The sequence below is a fragment of the Clupea harengus genome, chromosome 9 (assembly GCF_900700415.2).
Source record: "Clupea harengus chromosome 9, Ch_v2.0.2, whole genome shotgun sequence".
Classification (NCBI taxonomy): Eukaryota; Metazoa; Chordata; class Actinopteri; order Clupeiformes; family Clupeidae; genus Clupea; species Clupea harengus.
In genome coordinates, this window is record NC_045160.1 from 16,646,492 (window position 1) to 16,670,256 (window position 23,765).

General features: G+C 42.7%; 2 protein-coding genes across 2 annotated transcripts; one reads left to right on the forward strand and one right to left on the reverse strand.

The window, feature by feature from the left end:
* Window positions 1-2,592: 2,592 nt before the first annotated feature.
* On the forward strand, window positions 2,593-4,488 carry LOC116221747 (uncharacterized protein K02A2.6-like). The gene has a single exon (XM_031572868.1). It carries the CDS (start codon window positions 2,593-2,595, stop codon window positions 4,486-4,488), a length of 1,896 nt encoding a protein of 631 aa, XP_031428728.1.
* Window positions 4,489-7,002: 2,514 nt separating this feature from the next.
* On the reverse strand, window positions 7,003-22,251 carry cfap45 (cilia and flagella associated protein 45). Its single transcript, XM_012824022.2, has 12 exons — window positions 21,895-22,251; window positions 21,650-21,772; window positions 20,951-21,060; window positions 20,423-20,567; window positions 19,900-20,070; window positions 15,669-15,847; window positions 15,271-15,400; window positions 14,921-15,067; window positions 13,886-13,999; window positions 11,335-11,528; window positions 8,508-8,732; window positions 7,003-7,275 (listed from the first exon to the last, which is right to left on the reverse strand). Exons 1-12 carry the CDS (start codon window positions 21,895-21,897, stop codon window positions 7,200-7,202), a joined length of 1,617 nt encoding a protein of 538 aa, XP_012679476.1. The 5' UTR covers window positions 21,898-22,251; the 3' UTR covers window positions 7,003-7,199.
* Window positions 22,252-23,765: the final 1,514 nt, after the last annotated feature.

Below are 23,765 nucleotides of genomic sequence, written 5' to 3' on the forward strand. Positions count from 1 at the left end.
GTGATGACCGTGAGATGAGGCTTCTCCCTCTTGCATAGTGATCTGTACATTTTCGCCTCAAATTTAAGCTTGTTATCCACCATATCTAGTTTTAAATTGTATACATATCCCTCCATTGCATAATGAAGTCCCTTTTGAAGGCTTCTAGACGAAATCAGGTTATTTTGTCTCCAAAAGTTGTCTAGAGCCTCTTGGGATATCGTTTTGACACTGATAGCTGCCATTGTAAACTCTAGTCAGCTCTGATAACTTGTCCGAGTTAGCAACAGTAACTAAGGGGGGCGGGGCTTAGCCATAGGTCAAATTGATGGTTGTGCTCCCATAGCCGTAAGTGCGTCAGAGCCTGGCATTAGAATGCGTCTGGAGTGACCCCTTGGGATCAGAGCTCATATCCCCGCTCTATGTAGGCTACAAATAAACATATATATCATTTCCGTTTGCAACAACCAAATGCATTGTTGTTTTTAATCGGTGGAAGGCAGCAATCAGGGAATAAAGGAAACAATTTTAGGCCAAGTCATATTCTCATAAAAAAAGCCTTTAGCCCTTAGTATAGTCAAGGCCTACATGTTTTAAATGTATATCCGTATTTTCCAGAATATACATTTCCATTTCCATTTCCATTTAGTAGACGCTTTTGTCCAAAGCGACGTACGAGGGAGAGAATAGTCAAGCTACGAGCAATAGAACCTGGTGTAACAATAAATACTGTAGTGGCCGGCTATGGCCAGGTGATGGCGCACCGATATATGATGTTATGATATACGTGTGAGAAGATAATTAAAGTTGTCGAGTTGCATCCTGATGGTTGTGTCCTTGAGTACCGAGTATATAGGCGCAATACATGGTGTCAGAAGCTTATAACCCGCGACAGACAGAGTCTAGAGGTACAGACAACCAGTTGGAGTAGTTTAACGGTGTGGAGAGTGAAGACGGTGATGTGTGGAGCTAGAGGGAAAGTTTGACGGTGAAAGCTAACAACAAGCTAGCGGTAAGCTACTGGCACACAGCATGGATCACATTTTTACCATCCCACCACCGGGACCCTTCGACTTCGAGCCAAGCTCGTGGCCCGCATGGATAAAAAGATTCGAACGCTTCAGGCTTGCTTCTGGATTGAAAGAAAAAGACAAAGCTTACCAGGTGAATTCTCTCATTTACACAATGGGTGATAAAGCTGACGATATCCTGAGCTCATTGCAGTTGGCTGAGGATAAACAAAATGACTATGACGAGGTAAAAGATGCTTTTGATGGACATTTTGTAGGAGTGCATAATGTAATTTTTGAACGAGCCAAGTTTAAAAAAACGAAGTCAGGAAGTTGGCGAATCTGCAGAGAACTTTATCACAGCAGTGCACATGCTAGCTGAACATTGCAAATATGGCGTCTTGCGTGAAGAGTTGATCCGAGACAGGATTGTTGTCGGGATACGTGATGCCAAATTGTCTGAAAAAATGCAGCTCAACCCAAAATTGGATTTAGCTACAGCCATAGTTCAAGTGAGGCAGCACGAAGAGGTGAAAAAGCAGCAAGTTGTTCTCCGGTCAGCCGATTCACCGGAGCAAATAGATGCAGTGTCTTACAACAGCAAGAGACAGACTTATAGGAAAAATTCTGCTCAACGTGTAAGCCGTTTTCAGCCTCAGCATGCCTCAACCAGCCCAAAGCAGTGTGGGAAGTGTGGCAAAACCCCTACACATGCATGGACTGAATGCCCAGCAAAAGATGCTGAATGTAGAAAATGTCAAAAGAGGGGACACTTTGCATCTGTGTGCAGATCAGCTCAAAACCTAGAATCCATTGAGGAGGATTATGTGGCGGCTTATTTGGGAGCTGTTGACTATCCACAGTCGTCTACATGGACTGAAATGCTCACCATAAATGGTGGCCCTATGTGCTTTAAAGTGGACACGGGGGCATCTGTGACTGCTATCCCAGAAACAGAATACACGCAAGAGAAATACGGCAGCTACACAGTGACACACAGACCTCTGCTGGGGCCCGCCAGTCAACCTCTGGATGTCAAAGGGCAAGTGCATGCTGTCATTCAGAAAGGCGACAGAAAGATTGAGGAGGACGTGTTCATTGTGAAAGACCTGACCACACCCTTATTGGGCCTGCCAGCCATTCGCAGACTGCAGATGATTCCTCAGCTCCATAGCATAGACAATGCTGAGACGCACTTCCGCTCAACCTACGCAGATGTCTTTACAGGGCTAGGTAAACTTAAAGGTGAATATAAAATTAAGCTGAAAGACAATGCACCACCCTATGCCCTCTCTGCCCCACGACGTGTAACCATCCCACTCCGGGCCAAAGTTAAAGAGGAACTAGACCGGATGGAGAAAATGGAGGTCATAGCCCGTGTTGAAGAACCAACTGAATGGTGCGCAGGCATGGTCCCTATTGTGAAAACGTCGGGAAACTGCGCATTTGTGTAGATTGAACCCATTTGAACGAGAGCGTCATCAGAGAGAGACACATCTTACCGGCAGTGGACGAGACGCTGGCCAAGCTGGAAGGAGCCAGAGTCTTCACAAAGCTTGACGCAACATCAGGCTTTTGGCAAGTACCACTCCATCAAGACTCAATGCTGTTGACCACGTTCATCACACCAGAGGGCCGATATTACTTCAAGAGGTTACCCTTTGGTATATCATCGGCCCCGGAGCACTTTCAAAAGAGGATTTCCCAGCTGATTGATGGCATTGACGGAGTGTTATGTCATGCTGATGATGTCCTCATCACAGGAAAGGACCGGGCAGAACACGACGATAGGCTGCACAGGGTGCTACAGAAATTCAGAAAGTCTGGGCTCACTCTGAATGAAAAATGCCAGTTTGCACTGACAGAAGTCCGTTTCCTGGGCCATGTCATAAACTCCCAGGGCATCAGAGCAGACCCGGATAAGATAAAGGCGATCCGTGACATGCCTGAGCCGAAGGATGTGGCAGATGTTCGCCGCTTCATGGGCATGGTGAACTTTGTAGGGAAATTCTCACCACGCCTGCCTGACTTGACAAAGCCCATCCGCGATCTGTTGAAGACAGAGAACAGCTGGACATGGGGAGCACCCCAACAGAAAGCGTTCCTGGACACTAAGAAAGAATTAGGGTCAGAGACGGTGTTAGCCCAATACAGCCCAAACCATGAAACCATGGTGTCAGCGGATGCCTCTTCGTATGGACTAGGAGGTGTCTTAACACAAAAACAGCTAGGTGGTGAGTGGAGACCTGTTGTCTTCATTTCAAGAAGTTTGACCAAAGCCGAGTCAAGATATGCTCAAATAGAAAAAGAGGCTTTAGCTACGACCTGGGCATGTGAGCGCCTGCGCGGATACTTGAGCGGCCTAGATTTTACTATAAGAACAGATCACAAGCCACTCATAACACTCCTGAAGTCCAGAGCACTGGATGACCTTCCGCCGAGGATTATCAGATTCAGATTAAGGCTGCTCAGATTCAATTTCAACATCATCCATGTCCCAGGTAAAAACCTGATAACAGCTGATGCTCTGTCCAGAGCGCCGCTTCCAGCCACAGCCACGGAGGCGGAGCAAGACCTGGAAAAGGAATGCAAAGCTTACTTGGACAGTGTAGTAGAAAGCCTGCCAGCCACACCGACAAAGCTGGAACAAATTAAGAGCGCACAAACCTCTGACAACACCTGCAAACGTCTCAGGCGATACATTGCAAACGGCTGGCCTGAACACAGACGAGATATGCATGAGCTGCTGTTGCCCTACTGGCCTGAAAGGTCAGTCCTGCATGAAGGAGGAGGACTGCTCATGAAAGGTGAGAGACTCATCATCCCTGAACACATGAGACCTGATATCCTACAGAGACTTCACCAGGGACATCAGGGTATCAACAAATGCCTAGCTAGGGCTAGAGAATCTGTCTGGTGGCCAGGCGTCACGTGTGCTGTAAAGCAGATGGTCGAGAGATGTGAGATTTGTGCACGTGAAGCTCAAACACCTGTCGAGCCTCTGCTCACGACTGACCTCCCAAGCAGACCATGGCAGAGGGTTGCAGCAGATCTTTTCCAATGGCAGAATGGGAACTATTTAGTCATGATAGACTACTTTTCTCGCTATATTGAGGTTTGCACCCTACCTGGAGGCACAACAGCTAAACAGACTATTGCAAGATTTAAAGCTGTGTTTGCTAGGTATGGATGCCCAGAAGTGCTAGTCACGGACAACGGTCCTCAGTTTTCCTGTCATGAATTCTCTCAGTTTGCAAGAGATTATGACTTTACACATGTGACAAGCAGCCCCCGTTATCCCCGCAGCAATGGGGAGGCTGAACGGGCCGTCAGAACTGTTAAGTCTCTCTTAGAGAAAGGGAGATTTCCACAAAGCTCTGCTGGCCTACAGGTTTACTCCATTGGCACACGGGACCTCCCCAGCACAACTACTGATGGGGAGGAGACTCAGAACACCAGTCCCAGTGTCACCGCTGCAGCTACAACCACAGTGGCCTGATCTCAAAGAATTCAGAGAAAAGGACACTGCGTTGAAACTGCAACAGCAACAAACGTTCAACCGGAGACACCGCACTCAAACCCTGCCACCTCTTCAGTCTGGACAGCAGGTGTGGATCAGACCCTCACGCACCAGAGGGACAGTTGTGGGCCCTGCACCTACACCACGCTCATACGAGGTGGAGACCCCGGATGGAGGACGGCTGCGACGCAACCGTTCACACCTCAGGGAAGTACCAGTGCCCCCAACATCAGGTGACATGTCAATGACTAGGTCAGGGAGACTTTCTAGGGCTCCTGAAAGACTGGACCTTTGAACACTAAACACACACCTAGTGAGTAATCTCATACAATAGTTACAGTAAAGTATAATTTATTCTGTTAGTTTCTCAGTTTAGACTTTTAAGTTTTAATAAGGATTTTAGTGAACTCCTGAAATTATAAGATAAGTTATAAGAAAGTAGCTATATTGTTGAATGCACTTTGTCATCTTGAGGTTCTGACAAAGCAGTTAAACTTTCATCTAAAAGGGGGAGATGTAGTGGCCGGCTATGGCCAGGTGATGGCGCACCGATATATGATGTTATGATATACGTGTGAGAAGATAATTAAAGTTGTCGAGTTGCATCCTGATGGTTGTGTCCTTGAGTACCGAGTATATAGGCGCAATACAATACTACTTTACATAAGAAATATAACTAAATGAAATAAAAAAGAAAAGAAATGCAGAAATGTAACTGCTGTAATTGCAAGTTACGCACTAGTCGAAGTGCCAGTTAGGACGGGAAGTGCTCTCTGAAGAGTTGGGTCTTCAAAAGCTTCTTAAAGGTAGAGAGGGACGCCCCTGCTCTGGTGGTGCTAGGTAGTTCATTCCACCAACGTGGAACTACAAATGAGAATAGTCTGGACTGCCGTACTTGCACAGACGGCAGTGTCCAGTGTTGCCAGGTCCGCGGTTTTCCCGCGGAATTGGGCTACTTTTGAAGTGTTGCCGCGGGTTGAATTTTTTTGTCCGCTGGTTCGGGTAGACCTATTTTGCATGCAAATTACATGAATATCTTTAAATAAAAATCCATATTTTAAATGAAATAATTTATTTATACCCAAATCCTACCAAACTGACTCCAGATCAGCACGTACACACATGGACATGGGACACGCCCACATACACACACGCACTGTGCGTGTGCACACGTGCCTAATGCTCTCAGTCTCCCGCATGATAAGGTGTTTCAGTGGAAATAAGGTATTGCATTAACTACAGTAAATGCATATGAAGTAAAAACAGTACAGTAAATTCATGTTGTCCAGGCAGGGAGGAAGAGGGAAAAGGGAAGAGAAAGACAAAAGACAAAGCAACAGATTAGTTTGTCCGTCAGTGAATTGGTCTACACGTTTACAGAGCTATATTTTATTTATGATAATATACTGTATCTAATTACACAAGGCCATTTTAGGACCTAGGTGAAAGAACTGTTTAGGGAAAACTGCTTTTAATGCTGGCATACTAAACATTTGGTGTTACTTTGTAGATATTACAATACATTTGATAGCAATGCTGTTGGACTTTAAAAGCAGTGTATATGGTTTGGCAGGGGCATATTTTGAGTTCTGATATTGGGCTGGTTTTTGGGCTGGTTTTGATTGGCCATTGGGCTGGTTTTGTCACACAGACCTGGCAACCCTGGCAGTGTCAAACGACGCTCACTAGAAGAGCGCAGTATCCTGGGTGTAGCATTTGCCCTTACAAGAGCATTTAGGTAAGTGGGAGCACAACCATCAAGCACTCTGTAGGCAAGCAAAAGTGACTTGAACTTAATGCGAGCAGCTACAGGCAGCCAGTGGAGGTCAATGAGTAGCGGGGTGACGTGTGCCCTTTTCGGTTGGTTGAATACCAGACGCGTGGCCGCGTTCTGGATAATTTGCAATGGTTTCACCACGCAAGCCGGCAGGCCCGTTAGGAGGGCATTATTTTCCTTTTATTGCAACCAGGAAGCACAGGCATGTTAAGATTGCAACAGCTACCTGAATGGGACTACTAACTCAATAGGAACTCAACTGTGTTTTAAATCATGTTCAGATTAATAGGTTAATAGACATTTACATTTTATTTTTATTGATTTGTATTGATTTTTTGCATAGCACACAACAAATGAAACATCCCAGAAAAAGTGTACCTCCATCATCTAGTGATGACAATGGAGGTCCCCACTAACCTGTTCAACTCAATCATCACTGTAGGATACACCAGTATAAACATCCAAAATTAAATTTGAACAATTGACATTTAACCAGCTGCTTTTAACAGGCAGTTATTGAACCTTTTTGTGACGGATTTTACAGATGGTTGGTGAATGTGAAATATAAAGTGCTTTGAGTGCTCCAATGAGTACAAAAGCACTGCATATAAGTATGTATCATTTTAATAAGTACCTACACGAAATGAGGGAATCTGCAGATGGGACAACAATTAAGGATTCAAGAAGAAAGATTTCGCCATGTTTAACAAAGTATATGTTTCTAAATTATAGTTTTACTGATCTGAACAAAGAAAACTCACATCCGATTTTTATGAGTCTGGAACAAATATTTAGGCTGGTGATAAGAAGGTGGAGTGGTGTAAAATAAGCCATAGGACACCACATATTAACTGCTTGCTTTTTTCTTTTGGGGGTGTGTCTCTCCATGATTCATTTCCCTCTTTGGCCGGTGTTACTGTGCAAGCGTGGGAAAGGCATGTATCTTGCGTTCCACCTCACTACAGTATTGTTCTGGCAGGCCTGCCGCCCTGCAAAGACAGTAAAACAATTCAAGTTAGAGAGGAGGTCATTTCTTCAAATTTAGGGTACAAAATTCATTTTTTAACACCATTAGCACAAAATGCCTTCCCTTTGTTGTAATGAACACTACAAGTTGTCCTTCACTAACACCAAAAGTTGTCCTTCACTAAACCCCACAACAGTCACAGGGGTTGGAGTGCTGCACTGATGGCTATCTTTTTGAAGCGTTCTCCAATCTCCACAAAGGAAATCTGGATCTCATTCATAATGGCCATTGGGTTCTTGGTTGCCTGTCTGACCAAGGCCCTTTATCCCCAACTGCTCAGTTTGGCTGGGCGGACAGATCTAGTAAATCAGCTACTATGCTCTTGGGTACTTGCAATGCTGCAGAAATGTTCTTGTACCCCTCCCCAGATCTGTGTCTTGACACAATCCTGTCCTGCAAGTCCACAGACAAGTCTCTCAACCTCATGGCTTGGTTTTCACTCTGACATACACCATCAACTGTGAGAGACAGACGTGTGCCTTTCCTAAATATGCCCAATTAATTCAGTTAGGCACAGGTTACACCAGAGCTCAATTGCAAGGGTCATACAGTTAGGTCCATAAATATTTGGACATTGACACAATTTTCATCATTTTGGCTCTGTATACCACCACAATGGATGTGCTTTAAGTGCAGACTTTCAGCTTTAATTTGAGGGTATTTACATCCAAATCAGGTGAACGGTGTAGGAATTACAACACATTTGATATGTGCCCCCCCTTTTTTATTTCAAATCCATTGTGGTGGTGTACAGAGCCAAAATGATGAAAATTGTGTCAATGTCCAAATATGTATGGACCTAACTGTAACTAAAGGTCAGAATACTTGAATTGACTTTAATAAATTAACAAAACACTCCAAGAACATGGTTTTGCATCAATGCCATTGTGGAGTATTGTGTGTAGACTGATGAGAGAAAAAAAATGGAATCCATTTTTAGTCTGAAACAACAAAATGTGGAAAATTTGAAAGGGTCTGAAAATGTTCTGAAGGCGCTGTATGCACATAATGATATTACTATCTGTTCGTACACTTTTCCAGTTACTCAATTCTGTGTCCCAATCAAGTACACACACGCATATACAACTGAACACAAACAAAAACGCAAACATACACACACACTCACATACACATGCTCAAAAAGACACACATACAGGCAGACAGACACACAGACACCAGCGCCTCCAGACCTACCTGAGCTCCTGGAGTTTCTTGTCTTTGATGTCGTTGAGGCGCTGGCGGCGTTGGCGGGCCTCCTCGTCCAGCCGGTGCCCCTCTTGGAACAGCTCGCGGCGCTGTGCCATGGCATCCATCTCACGCTCGCGCACCTGCTGGCGTACGCCCTCTGCATGCCGGAGGACCCGCTGCTGGTGCTTCTCCCCACGCTCCTTCTCGCGCTCAATCGCCTCCAGCTGCACCCTGGGAAGTGGGGGGAGAAGGGAATATGAGGGCAACAGTCCACATTTATAATATTCATTCTTTCAGCTTACTGGACCATGCTTTTTTTGTAAGTCTGTGTTATGTCATTGTGCAGCATTAGCGTACTCATTTGGAAATAATGTGTTCGAAAGCATGTTTCTATGCACATGTGATATCTGAAAGTGTGTGTTTGTGTAAGTGCATAGGGAAGGGTTGGTGAGTTAGTGTGTTGGTTGGTTGGTGAGAGTTACAGGAGTTCCAAGAGATAAGTCATGCCCTAGAGCTCCTAGATTACATGATTTGTTTGTTGTTTAAAACAGAGTGAAATGGCAACATTTTACACTTAAATGATATACAAAAAAAATGGTATACACAATTACAGCCTCAAAAGAACAACAATTTCTTGCGCTAGTTTGCCAGAGTTAGACTCTGTAGTTTGTTTATTCCAGAGTTCGACTCTGTGTGTGTTTGTTTAGTTTCATCCGTTGTTAATATTAATAGTTATCTCCGGTTTGTGTTTCCCAGCGTTGTTTGCATATTTGAGTCAAGTAGTGATTTCTGTTAGACTTAACAGTGATTTCTGTTAGAGTGTTATCCCGTTTGGCTAGTTAGTCCTCCTTGTGTGTTCCACATCCCCCTGGCTGAATCCTCTAATACCCTACATCCATCTGAGTCCTGACGTCACATGACAAGATGGGAGCAAAACAGATTGCCTGAATATCAGGAGGCAATGAGCAACCATGAAATCTAAGAGCATTTCAATTCTTTCCTGGCCCATTTCATATCCACACAGTAAATAAGGAGTAAACAAAGCACATCAACAATATCTTTCATTGTGGCACAGGGCTCCAGACAATCGGGACCTACGTATTTACTGTGGGGAGGCACTCAAACAATATAAACAGACACTGAGAGCTAAGAAACAGCACTACCTCAAAAACCAAGACTCAAGAAAATTAGACCCAACCAAATTAGGATGAAAGAAAAAAAATAAAATACAGAGATCACTGAATAACAAAATCCCAGAGCAAAATGGAAACATATGTAGCTCTAAACAGACACTGTGTCTAGTACACTGTGGCAACCGACTTGACCAAAATGCAGGGGCGTACTGGGGGAAAAAAGTGGCCCGGGAGTTACTGTCAGACCCACTTAATACACGGCGCGTTGCCCATTCAATGCATCGCACGTATCGACCAGTTCGGTGGCCTTCTTGGAAAAATACCCATACACTTAACATTATTTTGGATGATTACAAAGAAATTACATCATATGTTTTTTTTTTTATAACATTTGGATCCACCAATTTGCCTGGATGGACACATGGAATATAATGATACTGGCTATTGTAACACTCCAAGGTAGGTATAGTTTCCTACATGAATATGCTTAACTCTGGGCTAGTATCAGATGGTTATATGTATAACTACAGAGCCTTAAGGAATGAATGTCAGCAGAGAAAGACCACACAATAAAGAAACTGGAATCAGAGGGTAGAATTAGTATGAACTATATTGTAGAAATGAACAGAACAGAACATACGATAAGGTGTGAACATCAGTGGTATCAGTAGTGATTGCATGCTGGGTGTGTGATTGTGTGTGTGTGTAGGGGTGTTGAAGGTGTCTGCGAGCGAGTGACGCAAGTGTTGAGTAGGCTAGAGTGATTGACATTTAATAACACCTAAAACAAAGTTAGACTGACGGAAGAGATTAGACGAGTAAAGAAGATGGAAACCATGAGTGTGAATACAGCTTGCGAGGAGTAGTATAAATCTCAGTCAGTGATTATTACTGACTTTAGATATTGTAAATGTAGGTAAATGTAACGTGTTCTGTGAAGCATTGAATATAATCGGGGCCGGCGATGTCAGAGGGAGGGCCGGGCCGGTTGGTGATGGAGGTGGGCCGGTATTGGACCAGCCCAACCCCGTCAGCCTACCGGGGATTTCCCCGGTATCCCCTATCGCCAGTCCGCCCCTGCCACATTGTCTGATACAAAACTGAGGAGAAAGCTGACTAAATACAGACTGAGTGAGCACAACCTGGCAGTAGAAGTAGGCTGGCACAGACAGACCTGGCTGCCCAGAGAGGAGAGGTTGTGTTCTGTGTTACTGTGATCAGGGAGCAGTATAGGCAAAGCTGCACTTCCTAACTCACTGCAACCAATACCAAAGTCTGAGAGACCAATATTTTGCATAAATAATACAAATGTTCCCAGAGTTCCTTTATCTAAGTGACCTGGAGAGACTCTCGGCTCCACTGGGAGAGAGGGATCAGCCTGCCATGAGCTCCACAGCTCTGTGAACCCCCTGTCCCATATGGCTAATAATTAAAGATTACCAATTAATAATGAACTTGTTATATGTTTATATCCTATGTTACTTACCTACCTTCCATAGCCCCTCTTGTTCCCCATGCCCTTTGTACTGTTACTGCCTATGGTTTGTTTTATTTGATTTGATTTATTTATGTTTACTACAATTGTATAATTTATGTCAATATGCTTTGGCAATGTTGTATTGCATGCAGTCATGCCAATAAAGCTGTTTGAAATCAAATCTGAATTTAGTCTGTGTGTGTGTTTGTGTGTATGCACCCACCTCAGCACCCTCTCGAACTCGGCCCTCTCGCGGCCGGCCTCGATGGAGAGTAGGTGCTCTTTGTGCATGACCTGCTTCATACGAGCTGCCCTCAGCCTCTCCTCGTCCCCCATCTTCTTCTGGATCTGCTCCTTCTCCTTCTTCCGCCACTCGCGCTCCGCCTTCTCCTGGTTCCGCCTGGCCCGGGTCTCATCCTGCCACAGGGCACAACCACGGCACCGTCACCCACGGCAGCGAACATGCTTCATGGTGCTCTGTCTAACACTCCATAGGTGATCTTTGACCTCAGTTCAACTCAATTTGGTAGGATAACACAACACATTTGGTCAGAAATGTACTCTTTTTTTAGCTTTACATTCACATTCTCTGCTGCAATGCATCAATACACGTAACACAGAGCTTAGCTGAATTCACAAGTTTATTGAGCACTTCAACTTACAACTAACCCAACGAGCTGCACACCATGCTCTAACTCAGGGGTGGGCAATTCATTTCCCCAAGGGGCCACATGAGATAGTGGGACTGTTGTGGAGGGCCGGACCAATAGGCTGAACTCAATTCTGCTCAATATAAGTTGCATCTCTTTATAAAAAAACATTAAATTGTATGGTTTTGATTAACTGCTACGGGTAAGAGTAGATGTTACATTTAGGCTATCAAAAAATGTTGGTGCAGGCATAGCAAAAACGCCAACATTATTTAATCAACATTTAATCAACATTCACCAAAACGATTTTGAAAATGAGCATGTTTTTGCAGTATTAAAGGTGTTCCCAGACGATCAATACACATGGCACACACACACACACACGAGAGCAAGCTTGCAATGCAATAGTATAAGTATACAAATTAATAGTAATATCAATTTTTATCAGCGCAAATGGTCGCAGGCACGCCCACACGTATGAATGTAGGCCTACGGACGGAAATAAAAAAATATCCCGTTTATTATACGGTTACTTGCCAAAACAATAGAAGACATTTCTCCAAAATACCTCTTTTTAATGATTGTGTTGCCGTTTAGTTCTTCCCACAAATGCGAAGCAACCCACCTTTTAACTTCAAGTTTTTAATGACTTTCAGTTACGTTAAATGACCGGACTACTTGCGTTGCGGAATGATATGAAAGATGTGAATTAGAAGCACAAAACCCGTTGCCAATGACAGCAGTCATACATTTTTCGCAGCAGTGAATATAAAGAAATTACAGACCTGCTAACGTTGGGATGGCACATTCAAATCAACAGAACTTTTTGGAACATTCTGAAGAGCCGTATAATAAGTACAGGTATTTATGCTACATTTGATTCCTAATTTACAATTGACCTCCGCGGGCCGCACAGGGACAGCCAACGGGCCGCAAATTGCCCTTGGGCCGCACTTTGCCCAGGTCTGCTCTAACTATTGATTTTCAATTTTGATAGCCTTGATGAGCCTGTAGTTCACAAGGGAGAATCTGTGTTCAGAGTTAAAAAGATGCTATTAAACATTATCACAATCAGCAACAGCCTTTGGGTGGTAAATGGGCATAATTTGCTCGATTGTCCACACCTGTCAAGGTGTACATAAAAGCCAAGCTGTTGTCCTTCAGAAGGGGGCCAGGCATTCTCACCATGCGTTTGATGCTGGTGCGCAATATGGGTTTTTTGGTTCTTGGCATTCACTATTTTATTCCCCATTTTTGTGTTATTGAAATAAACCCCAATTTGTTTTGTGTACTCTGTGGTCTGTCTCCAATTTATGTTGCGACTCACGAGCCGGGTCGTAAAAAAAACAATCGATTAATCGCGATGAATCACAGCAAACTGTGATTAATTAGTTAAATATTTTTGATCGATTGACACGTAATATTTACCTATATTTGTGTAGCATATATACATTTATGTTGCATATACACACTAATAAGTCACATAGTTTCTCAGTATGTGTGATGTGATAACAGCCCCCTGCTGTTAGTGTAGTGGTCATGCAATGACTGCAGGGTGGTTCATTGTTAATTATCTACACCTAGAAGGGGAGTGGGCTCTTGAGAAGATCTCTTTCCTCAACAGTGACATGCCGACACACACTCTTACGCGCTCTCTGACACTCATTCACTAGCACACACACATTCTGTTCTCGTTACATTCATACTCCAACCTCACTCTGTAATTATCGGCATTTATCCATCTATGCATCAACAACCAGTAGACTACTATCCCGTAGACACTCATATTTCTTTGGAGATTACTAAACTCTGTTGTTCAAACTTCTGTATGTTCTGGTCTGTATGAGCCTGGGCCGTAACAGTGATCTTGGACTATCAAGCTTGTGATCTTTTATTATCATAGCCTTGTTTTTAGTATCTTGCTCTGTCAGTTGAGCTACAGAAACCAATTCAGAAACAGCCAATATAAGAACAGGAACTATGCTACCATAGGAACAACTGGTGAAGGTACAGAAACCTCTACACATCCCAATCACCTCATTCACAAAAACTTCCCTTACACCTGCAAGAGCAAGAGAAAGAGGCCAGGCTCACAGCCCACGGGGTCAGATGCTGGACTCTCACCTGTTCGGCTTTGTAGTCCTTGTCTCTCTCCTGCAGTGCCCGGAGTCGGGCCACATCCTTCTCCTTCTCCCTCTTGATGCGTTTCTGCTCTGCCTCGTACTCAGCCGCCCGTTTCTGCAAAGGGGATGGGGGATGCAGAGCTAGGTCAGAGAGGGGGGACAGAGGCCAAGACACAACTAGATAGATAGATAGATGGATACTTTATTGCAAGCAAATACTCTATTCTTCTAGGATGGATAAAGCTTCCCATAAAACCTGAAAGATATTTATCTATTTTTATATTACATTTGACACATTATGACATTTGGTAATTTTCCATCTATCTTACGGGCAATGTATCAACCGTTACAGGGTATTGCATCAGAATGGCAATTTCCACTTTCTGCACATGGGAACCACAAAAACAGCCGGTGAAGAGTTATGGGTTAGTGAAGTCTCTGACACTGTGTTATTCCCTGTTGTGGTACTGTACAATAGCTACAGGCTTTTTTTCCATTACTTGTTTTTCTTTTCTTTCATCTCCTTCCAAACAAACATCACCTAACCTACACAGCAATTACAGCCAAACAGCAAGAAAAACAGTATGCTTAATGACTGTTTAATGAAGCTATTCCTACAGTGTACTGTTTATATATGTTCACGTTGTTAGAGAACATAGCTACTCATATGGTTATTACAATGAGTAGATAGTCACTATAGTCAGCTGTAGTAAAACTCAAATTCAGAGACTTCACTGTGTTTTCAACAGCACATAGGGGCCCACGTGCTGTAGCCTGACATGGAGCTTGCTCAGGTTTAATGACTTCCTTTCTCTATTATTGCTCTGTTACAATCCTGTTTCTATGGTATCTGCATTGTCAACAGTGGCAGCAGTGGCAGAGGAAAATCCAGTCAACCCAGTCATATGCTTGAAAGAAACACTCTGAAAATGAGATTGGGGGCGCTCCAAGTGCATCAACACATCTGGTTTTCTTACTCTGCATTTCCATTCCCTAAGTCCCTAAACTATGTTTTTTTGTTGGTGATGCTGCTCACCATCTTCTGGCGGGTGAATTCCATGGCCCTGAGATCGGCCATCCTCTCCTCCTCCCTCCTGCACTCCTTGGCCTGCAGACTGTCCTCGTTGATGCGCTGGATCTCCTCCTGAAGGCGCCACTGATCGTCTCTCTTCCTCTCCAGGGCCTACAGGGTGGTGTGGGAGGGCGTTGGTGGTGAGAAATGCAATAGCTCGGAGCAGGGGGGGGGGGGCATTTCCAGTTTCCATAGGGTGAAAAGATGAGCTTATGTCATCACTCTCAATGTTTTTTGATGGTGATGGGTGTGTGTGTGTGTCTCTGTGCCTGCCATATATGTGTATGTATGGGGGGTGTGGCCGTGAGTAGCACCTCCAGCTCCTCCATCTGCATTCTCTCCAGGTTCTCCAGCATCTGCTGTCCCTCCTGCTCACGCAGCTCATCCTTTAGCAATCGCTCTTCCACACGTTCCTCGATCTGGTTCAGAATACACATCTGACCCCTAAGGCCACACACAGAGAAACACACACACACACACACACACAAACACACACAAACACACACACACACACACACACACACCCACACACATATACAGAGACAACATTTTTTGCATTAATGCCTACACACAACCATGTGTTTGCGCCCATAAGTGTCTGCATCCAGCGTGTATATTTGTGTGTGTCTGTGTTTCCTTGTGTGTGTGTGTGCACATGTGTGAGAACACTGTGGGTCTGTGTGTGTGTGTGTGTGTGTGTGTATCCTCTTACTGGATCCTCTGCTGTTTGCGCAGCTGATCGATCTTCTCCTGGGTCTCCAGCGCCCGGAGGCGGTCCACCTCCATCATGGCGTCCAGCCTCTGCTCCTCCTCCTGGAGCTCAGACAGGATCTGCTGCTTCTCCTGGACCTGGGTGTCACGGACTGCGTGGCAATGTGCCCCCAGGATCAGCTATACATCGTCGCCCACACACACACACACACACACACACAGACACACACAGACACACACAGACACACAGATATGATCACAGACACCTCTCAAAAATGACGAATTCTGAACCTTTTTAAGAACTGCAAAGGGGGTTTGTTTATGTTAACTTTGCATTTGGCATCCTCTTGTTGTACCTGGAACTGTATAAATGTCATGATATCTTTTTGAGGAAGAAAATGTATTTCATGAAATTAACAATTAACACAATGTGGGTAGTGTTGAACACATTGTTATTGGTATTTGGACTACAAATCATTTGCTGAGAATGGCATCAACCATCTAAACATCTAATTTGGCATAGTGTGTATGTTTGAATTCATTCAGTTCAGTTTCAATTCAGTTTTTTCATGAGAGTCATGACCTTTCCATGACCATCTTCTCTTCCTCACATTTTTAACCTGGCCCTGAAATATCCCTTCCTTCAAACGGAAGGGGTGAGATTTGCCGGGGGTTAGGCGGATTTCCCCCTCTGATCTATATGTCCTATTCTCGGTTCCCCCGGTGTGCTGGTGTGACAACATGATTACATCACGGCTACGTAATTATCTTAGTTTCAGAATGACACCAAGCGCAGATAGTCTATTTCAGCGTGAAAACTACAGGCACCTAGCCAAATGAAAGAAAGATATTCAGTGCAGCATATCGTCATATTTTACAGGACCCTAACAATACAAAAATCCTAGAAATATTACAACTGAGAATGCGACTACAGGAGCTACTGTACTGTACCATGTGAACCTGTTTTGCTGCACCAAGGATTTAAAGTTAAAGGCAGGGTAGGCAATTTCTTTTAGAAGCATTTTTGTTACATTTCTTGAAATCCTCTTTATATGCTGATAGCATTGAATAAACTATATGCTATGACAACAAAGAGAAAAACAATTTAAGATTCCTTTGGTCTATGAAATCTTTGTGAATGCTCTCTTGTGCAAGAATGTGTGTAGGTTGGTGGGTGGGTTGTACATGTGTCATTTCCAGTAATGCCGGATTAAATTTTTCTCATGTCCTTCTGACCTCTAAGAAGGGAAGTTGTTTTATGTTTCCTTCAAGAGGAAGGCTCCACAGTCTGAATCCGTTAAACCACATGAGACAGGAAGAAGGGAAGTGATTCAAGAATTAGGCTTCATCATGGTCACATGGGATTTTGACGTGTTTGACAGTTATACCACAGGCATTCACTAATTGAAACCCCAGCACAATTCCTCTCACAATTGCAATCCACTGTTGAAGTTTTTTTGGTCCACAGCCGTCTTTTCCAAAAAGTTTTCTTAAGATAGGCTGCCAAAAGCCGGGCCGGCCCTACCGCAACGATACGCGTCAGGGAGGATGGATGGGAGGAAGAGGCCAGGAGGGGCTGAAAAAGCCAGGTTGAAAAAAAGAAAGGCATTGGAGGAGGATGCTGCCAAATGTGCTAAGCTTACCGATTTATTTTCAAGAGGACAAACACAAGTGGCAACTGGTAAAGAGAGACATAGGCCTAATGATTAGCAACATAACTATTCGGCTAACGTTGTAGCGTTGGTTAATATCGTTGTAGCGTTGTCAACCTATTCGCAAGCAAAATATTAAATTTAATTAAAATATTAGCCTTTTTATATCACCCAATATATGGCGATCCGTAGACTTTGCAAATATTATGCAAATATTGATAATATTAATTTTTCTTTGTAGCTTCTGAGCAGCAGATATGATAAGCCAGTCTCCTGCTGAAAATGATGAGCCCTCTCTGTTAGACAATGGCTTCAAGATCTGGCGTGATAAAGGTATACATAGCATAAGGGACCTTTATTTTGAAAACACTTTTGCCAGCTTTGAACAGCTGTCTGCAAAATATGAACTGACAAATGCTCACTTCTTTCACTACTTACAAATCAGAGATTTTTTGCATAAGAAATTTCCTAACTTTCCAAACCTCCCTCCCTTATCCTGCTTGGACTCTTTGTTAAAGGTTAATTTGTTAAAAAGAGGTAGAGTATCAATGATTTATGCAGAGATCATGAACATACTGAGTCCCTCTGTATCTCATATAAGGGAGGAATGGGTAAATTACATTGGGGTAACACTTTCTGATGAAGAATGGGAGATGGCTCTTTTTAGGGTACATGCCTCATCTATTTGCTCAAGACATGCCTTAATACAGTTTAAAGTCTTGCACCGTTTACACTATTCAAAAGTTAGACTTGCAAGGATATTTCCAGATATAAACCCTGTGTGTGACCGATGCAAACAGGCCCCTGCGACCAACGGCCATATGTTATGGTCTTGCCCAAAACTTACGGAGTTCTGGGATTCCTATTTCAAAACAATTTCCCAAATATATAACTATCATATTCAGCCATCATCTGCAACTGCCATCTTTGGTATCACACTGTGTTCAGAAGAATCTAATCCACCAGCAAACCTACAACGGGTCATTGCTTTCTCCTCATTATTGGCTAAGCGTGCCATCCTTTTTAAATGGAAAGATCCAAAGCCTCCAACACATAGTCAATGGATAAGAGACATGATGCAAAACATAAAACTAGAAAAAATAAGATGTACACTGAATGGCTCAATGAAGAAATTTCATAAAACATGGGATCCTTTTATACAACATGTAAATATGTTACCTGGCCTAGAACTGTAAATATATATTGTATTATATCTTGTCACTGTAGTATATCTTGTCACTATTGATCTGCCCTACTTATATACCGAAATATAGGGTTATAAATATATGAAATATATATATATATGAAATATATAATAATAATAATTATATAGTATATAATAATATTAAATGAAGTATATATATATGTGTGTATATATTGTATGTATGTGTATATATATATATATGTATATGTATATATATATATATATATATATATATATATATATATGTATATATGAATATAAATAATAATAATAATAATAATATATGAAATACTGGGATGCTGTTTTGTTTTGTCTTTTTTTTTTTTTTTTTTCTTGTTCCCTTAGGTATGTCTGTCATTTGTCATGTGAGGTGTCAATTGTTGTTGTAATATAATTTTATATCATATAACTTCTAAAATGTATTGTCTGTAAAGCGGTAAAAAATCACAATAAATAAAGTGTTTAAAAAAAAAGAAGAAAATGATGAGCCCGAAATTTGCAATGAGGAGGCCATGACTACAGGGACAGGTAGAGAGGATAACACAGTAAACAATATGAATTAAAGTTATTTAATGTAAGAAAGAGCAGTATATCATATAAGTTTCTGTTGACCTTGTCCATCACACAGGTTGCATGTGAGAGAAGCTTCTCAACCTTAACATTTGTGAAGAATAGGCTACGAAGCTCATTGAGTCAGGACAACTTGGAGGCTTTTATGTTAATGCGCACAGAGAAGGAAATCCTCATGTCTATAAGCAACGACACAGTTATAGATAAAGTGGCTGAAACCAGTGCACTGCTTAGGCGGTTAGGCTGTAGATGCTGTTGGTGCTATCCGCAATCTAACTGTATACTGTAAACATTAGTTCAATATGCCTTTTTGTTGAAGAGTGGGATACGTTTCAAATGCTTTATTTATTTATTTCTGCTTTTGTTAATTTATCAACCTATCCTTGTGGAATAGTGGAATATTTTTTGTTAACTTCTCATCTTAAGTGGATTATTATTTAACCTTTACACTATTTGTTGAGCCATGGTATTAATAATAAAAAAAAACTACAGAATAGTAAGAGCTGAACTGTTGCTTCATTTATCCAATTTCCCCTACCATTGAAAAAATGGGCCGGTCCTGGGCCTGAAATTCCCGGGCTGAAAAGTGGCCCCACTCCGGCCCTGCAAGAAGCACCTTAGGCTTCATCATGGTCACATGGGATTTTGACGTGTTTGACAGTTATACCACAGGCATTCACTAATTGCCACCCCAGCACAATTCCTCTCACAATTGCAATCCACTGTTGACGTTTTATCCCGGAAAAGTGCAGCATCTGCCTGCTGAGGGCGGCTGTGCAGTAAGGCAAGTGTGGCACATGCTGTACCTCGTTGAGCTTCTTGACCTCGTCCTCCTGCTCCATCCTCATGGCATTGGCTCTCTCCAGCAGGTACTGAGCGCGGTCTCGGGCCTCCACCTCCAGGTCGCTCAGCGTCTGGTTTTTCTGCCGTGACAGATCGGCCTGCCGCATTTGCGCTTTCCTTTCCTCGGCCGCATCCTGAAAGGAAGCCCAGAGACGCACTTATGCAAAATGCATTTGATAAAATCGAAGAAATTAAGCCCCAAAACAATCGCTTACAATACAGTACAGTATTGCCAAACAAGATTAGATTAAGTATACTAATTAAATACTATTAATTGTGGCAACTACTGTATTACAGTACAGTAAAATAAACCAAACTTAACCAGAACTAAACTAGTATCAGCTGTAGGCCTACTAACCTGATCCATGCCAAACTGAACTGCGCTGAAACAAAATCAGCTAAACTAAAGTATCTAGCCCCAACAGTTGAACTCATACATTACAGAGACTGTGGCTATGAGGGGCCTTCTAACACCAGAATCCTCACCACGGCTGCCTCCTTCTCCTTGCGCTGAGAATCTAAGATGGCCTCTTTGCCTTCCTTCGTGGCTACTCGTGACTTTGCTGTGATACGCTTCATCTCAGATGGGCAGAGGATGATTGACAGGCCAGATGGGTCTTTGGTTGGGATTCTGAACAAAGATCATAGTTTTTTGGTCAGGAGTAAGCAAGTTATGACCCGGCTCCACTGGTTTATTGCTCCTGGCTCAGTTTTGGTTGTGAATTTGTGCCTGGTTATAGGCTTAGTAAGTACAAAACACAGTTAGTAACTAAAGAAAAAACAAAGAAAAAAGACAAACAGACAGACAGACAGACAGACAGAGAGAGAGAAGGAGAGAGAGCAAGAGCGAGAGAGAGAGAGAGAGAGAGAGAGAGAGAGAGAGAGAGAGAGAGAGAGAGAGAGAACACACTTTGCTGAAGGGTTGGGCATGGGAAAGCACAATTTTTTCATGTGATTGAGCCATATTTATACTGTTTGAATGAGGAAAATGGTAAATGGAAGGGGGACACTTGCTTCAGGTCACGTATCAAGTCCTTTGTGATGATGCGGACAGTCTCTGCTTTGGGTGCTTTTTCCAATGGAGCACTCTGAGCCCTGGCATCTGTATTGTCCTTGAAAGAGTCCTTCATGGAGTCAAGAAAAAACTTTATTAGATATATGCCATTATATAGGCCTACATATTATATATACAATATATGCTTCTACTATAACAGCAACAACATACTTAGTTCTGGAGTAAGTCGGTTCTTTTTGGCCATTTTGTAAAACGAGACTAGACATAACTTCCACTGCTCTAGGCCTACTTTGGCAACTATGTTAACATTTCACATCAGTATTTTGAAATGTTCATTGAAAATTCTCACATTACTCATTACAAGTGTTTTTTAGACTGGAGAAATGATCACCGAAAATGTTGCTTTGCACTCATTTGTGAGGATTGGATGATAAGTGCTACTTTACAGCTAGTAATTTAATTTGTTACATTATTTTATATATTATAGTACTTCGATTATCTTAACTACTTGTGGCCATGTTACTCAGTATTATAAAAGCAGGCCCAGAATCAAAAGTAGGCCTACGCGTATTTTTACTGAATCAACTTTACCGCAGCACTTGCTAGTAGGCTACACCATGGCTGTGAGTGAGTGTGACACATTATAATACTGTAATAGTAGCTGACAACTGCAACCATGTTGAGATGATGAACTAGACCTTGGGTTTGGGAACACCGAAGAGCGTCTCGTCAACATGGGACTTCAGAGCACGGGTGCGATAGCGGCGAGAATGTGAGCTGCTCCCAGAGAGCCGCGCCGATGATGACATCAAACTCCGAGGCTAATCAATAACAATATCAACATTAAATAATTAATACAGTATGCAAACCACCATACCTGCATGTTTAAATGTAAGCTAAGTAGTTGATAAGCAAACATATCTGCCCATATATCATGACTTACCATGCTTGTTGTGGTGAATAGGCAAATGAAAAACCGCAATAGATGGGAAAGTGTAAACAGTTAGCTGTATCAAACTATTTTGACTTGAAAGGCGAAGGCCATCGTCATGGATTGAAAACCTTCAAACTGTAAAGTGGGTAATGGTCGGTTTACAGAAGGTTTTAATAAATAGAAAACCTTGCTACGTGACACGTCTACAAACGAAATGAACTGTGTTTTGTTATTGCGTTACCATGCCTACAGTCCCCGTAGAAACAATAATCAAACAAGCCTTACGAAGTTTAGACAGAGAATTTCTAATAGATTCTGGTTCAGCACACATTTCAGAATCAGAATCAGAATCAGAATCATCTTTATTGGCCAAGTACATTTCCACATACAAGGAATTTTTTCTGGGTTTAGTTGCTGTACTTAAACTGAAAAATATTTAGGACAGTTTAGGATAAAATAAATAAATATAATATATAATAAAATGTAATAATTTGTCAACTGTTCATTAGAGTGACGGCAAGGGGGAAAAAACTGTTCCTGTGTGTGATAACGTAGTTTCCATTAAATGAGGATTCAATCCAGATGATCATGTTCAGTATTTAATATAAGAACTCACAGAGGTTGTAGATATCATACATCACTCAGGTTATGTCCCTGCTTAATCTACTGTCAATGTCTTGACCTCCAGGGTTAACTGTACCTCCTGATGGAGTGGGGTGGTATTGCAATAGTATCTACAGTATATGAACCAGATAATCACGATACCACATTCCTCCCCCCTTAAGAGTAAACTACTCTGGTGAGCTTCAACATTAACTGTTACCTTAACTGCTCACTATATACTATAGACAGTAACATTCTGACTAGCCATCCTGTACGCTTTAACTATCAAAATAATCTACATAAAATCATTAACTATCTTAAAATAGTGTTCAGATGTAAACTTTTAACTGAAAAGTATAATTAGCCTATACATCAATGGCAATGTTTACAGGTGTTGTGCATTGTTTTGTTTTTTACAAACATTAGAAAACAATAACTAGGAAGGTGGGTGGACTACCATCCTTCCAGTGAGTCCCAGAGCACATTATTGCTCTTGCTTGAGGGAGCTCACTACTATTTCACAAAGTCTCTCAGATGTGATGGAGTCTTTTTTTTGCGCTCAGAGCGTCGCAGCACCGGTGGTGAGTCTGCACTTGTGTCTGGCGGATCAGCTGGAGGGTGAACCTGGGCTGTTTCAGTGGGCTCACTCCCTTCTCCTCCCACTGACGCTGGAACAGCAGAGTCTCTGGTCAAAGCCTCCGCTGCGTTCTCTGGAACCTGAACACTCATGGGCTCCAGTGTCATGTCCGGCATGGATGTCTCTGTCATCGAAGCGTGACGTTTACGGATCTGGTCCACGTGACGTCTCATGACGCGTCCATCTCCTGTCTGCACTGTGTAGGAGACAGGCCCTGTGTTCATCTCAATGACGCCTGGGACGTACACGTCGTCACCAGGAGAGAAGCTTCTCCATTTGCTGTGTAAGTCATGTTGTGCTTTCTGTTTGAGTTGTTTCTTTTGAATCTTTGACTTCACATCGGGCAGCAGAAGATCCAGTGTGGACCGCAGTCTCCTAGACATCAGCATTTCAGCTGGAGACAAGCCAGTCGTACTTTGGGGTGTTATTCTGTAATTGAACAGAAATCTTGCTATTTTTGTTTCCAAAGTATCTCCTTTTGTTTTCTTAATTCCTTGTTTGAACGTTTGCACGGCTCTTTCGGCTAGGCCATTTGATGCCGGGTGAAAGGGTGCAGATGTTATGTGCTGTATACCATTCTGTTTCAGGAATGATTCGAACTCTTGGCTTGTGAAGCATGTGCCATTGTCCGATACTATTG

Coding starts and splice junctions, on each gene's coding strand:
- LOC116221747 (XM_031572868.1), top strand. CDS start 2,593: ATGCTGTTGACCACGTTCATCACACCAGAGGGCCGATATTACTTCAAG.
- cfap45 (XM_012824022.2), bottom strand. Junction 15,401..15,668: donor CGCAAACAGCAGAGGATCCA/GTAAGAGGATAC, acceptor GTGTGGCCTTAG/GGGTCAGATGTGTATTCTGA. Junction 8,733..11,334: donor GAGTTCGAGAGGGTGCTGAG/GTGGGTGCATAC, acceptor CCCACTTCCCAG/GGTGCAGCTGGAGGCGATTG.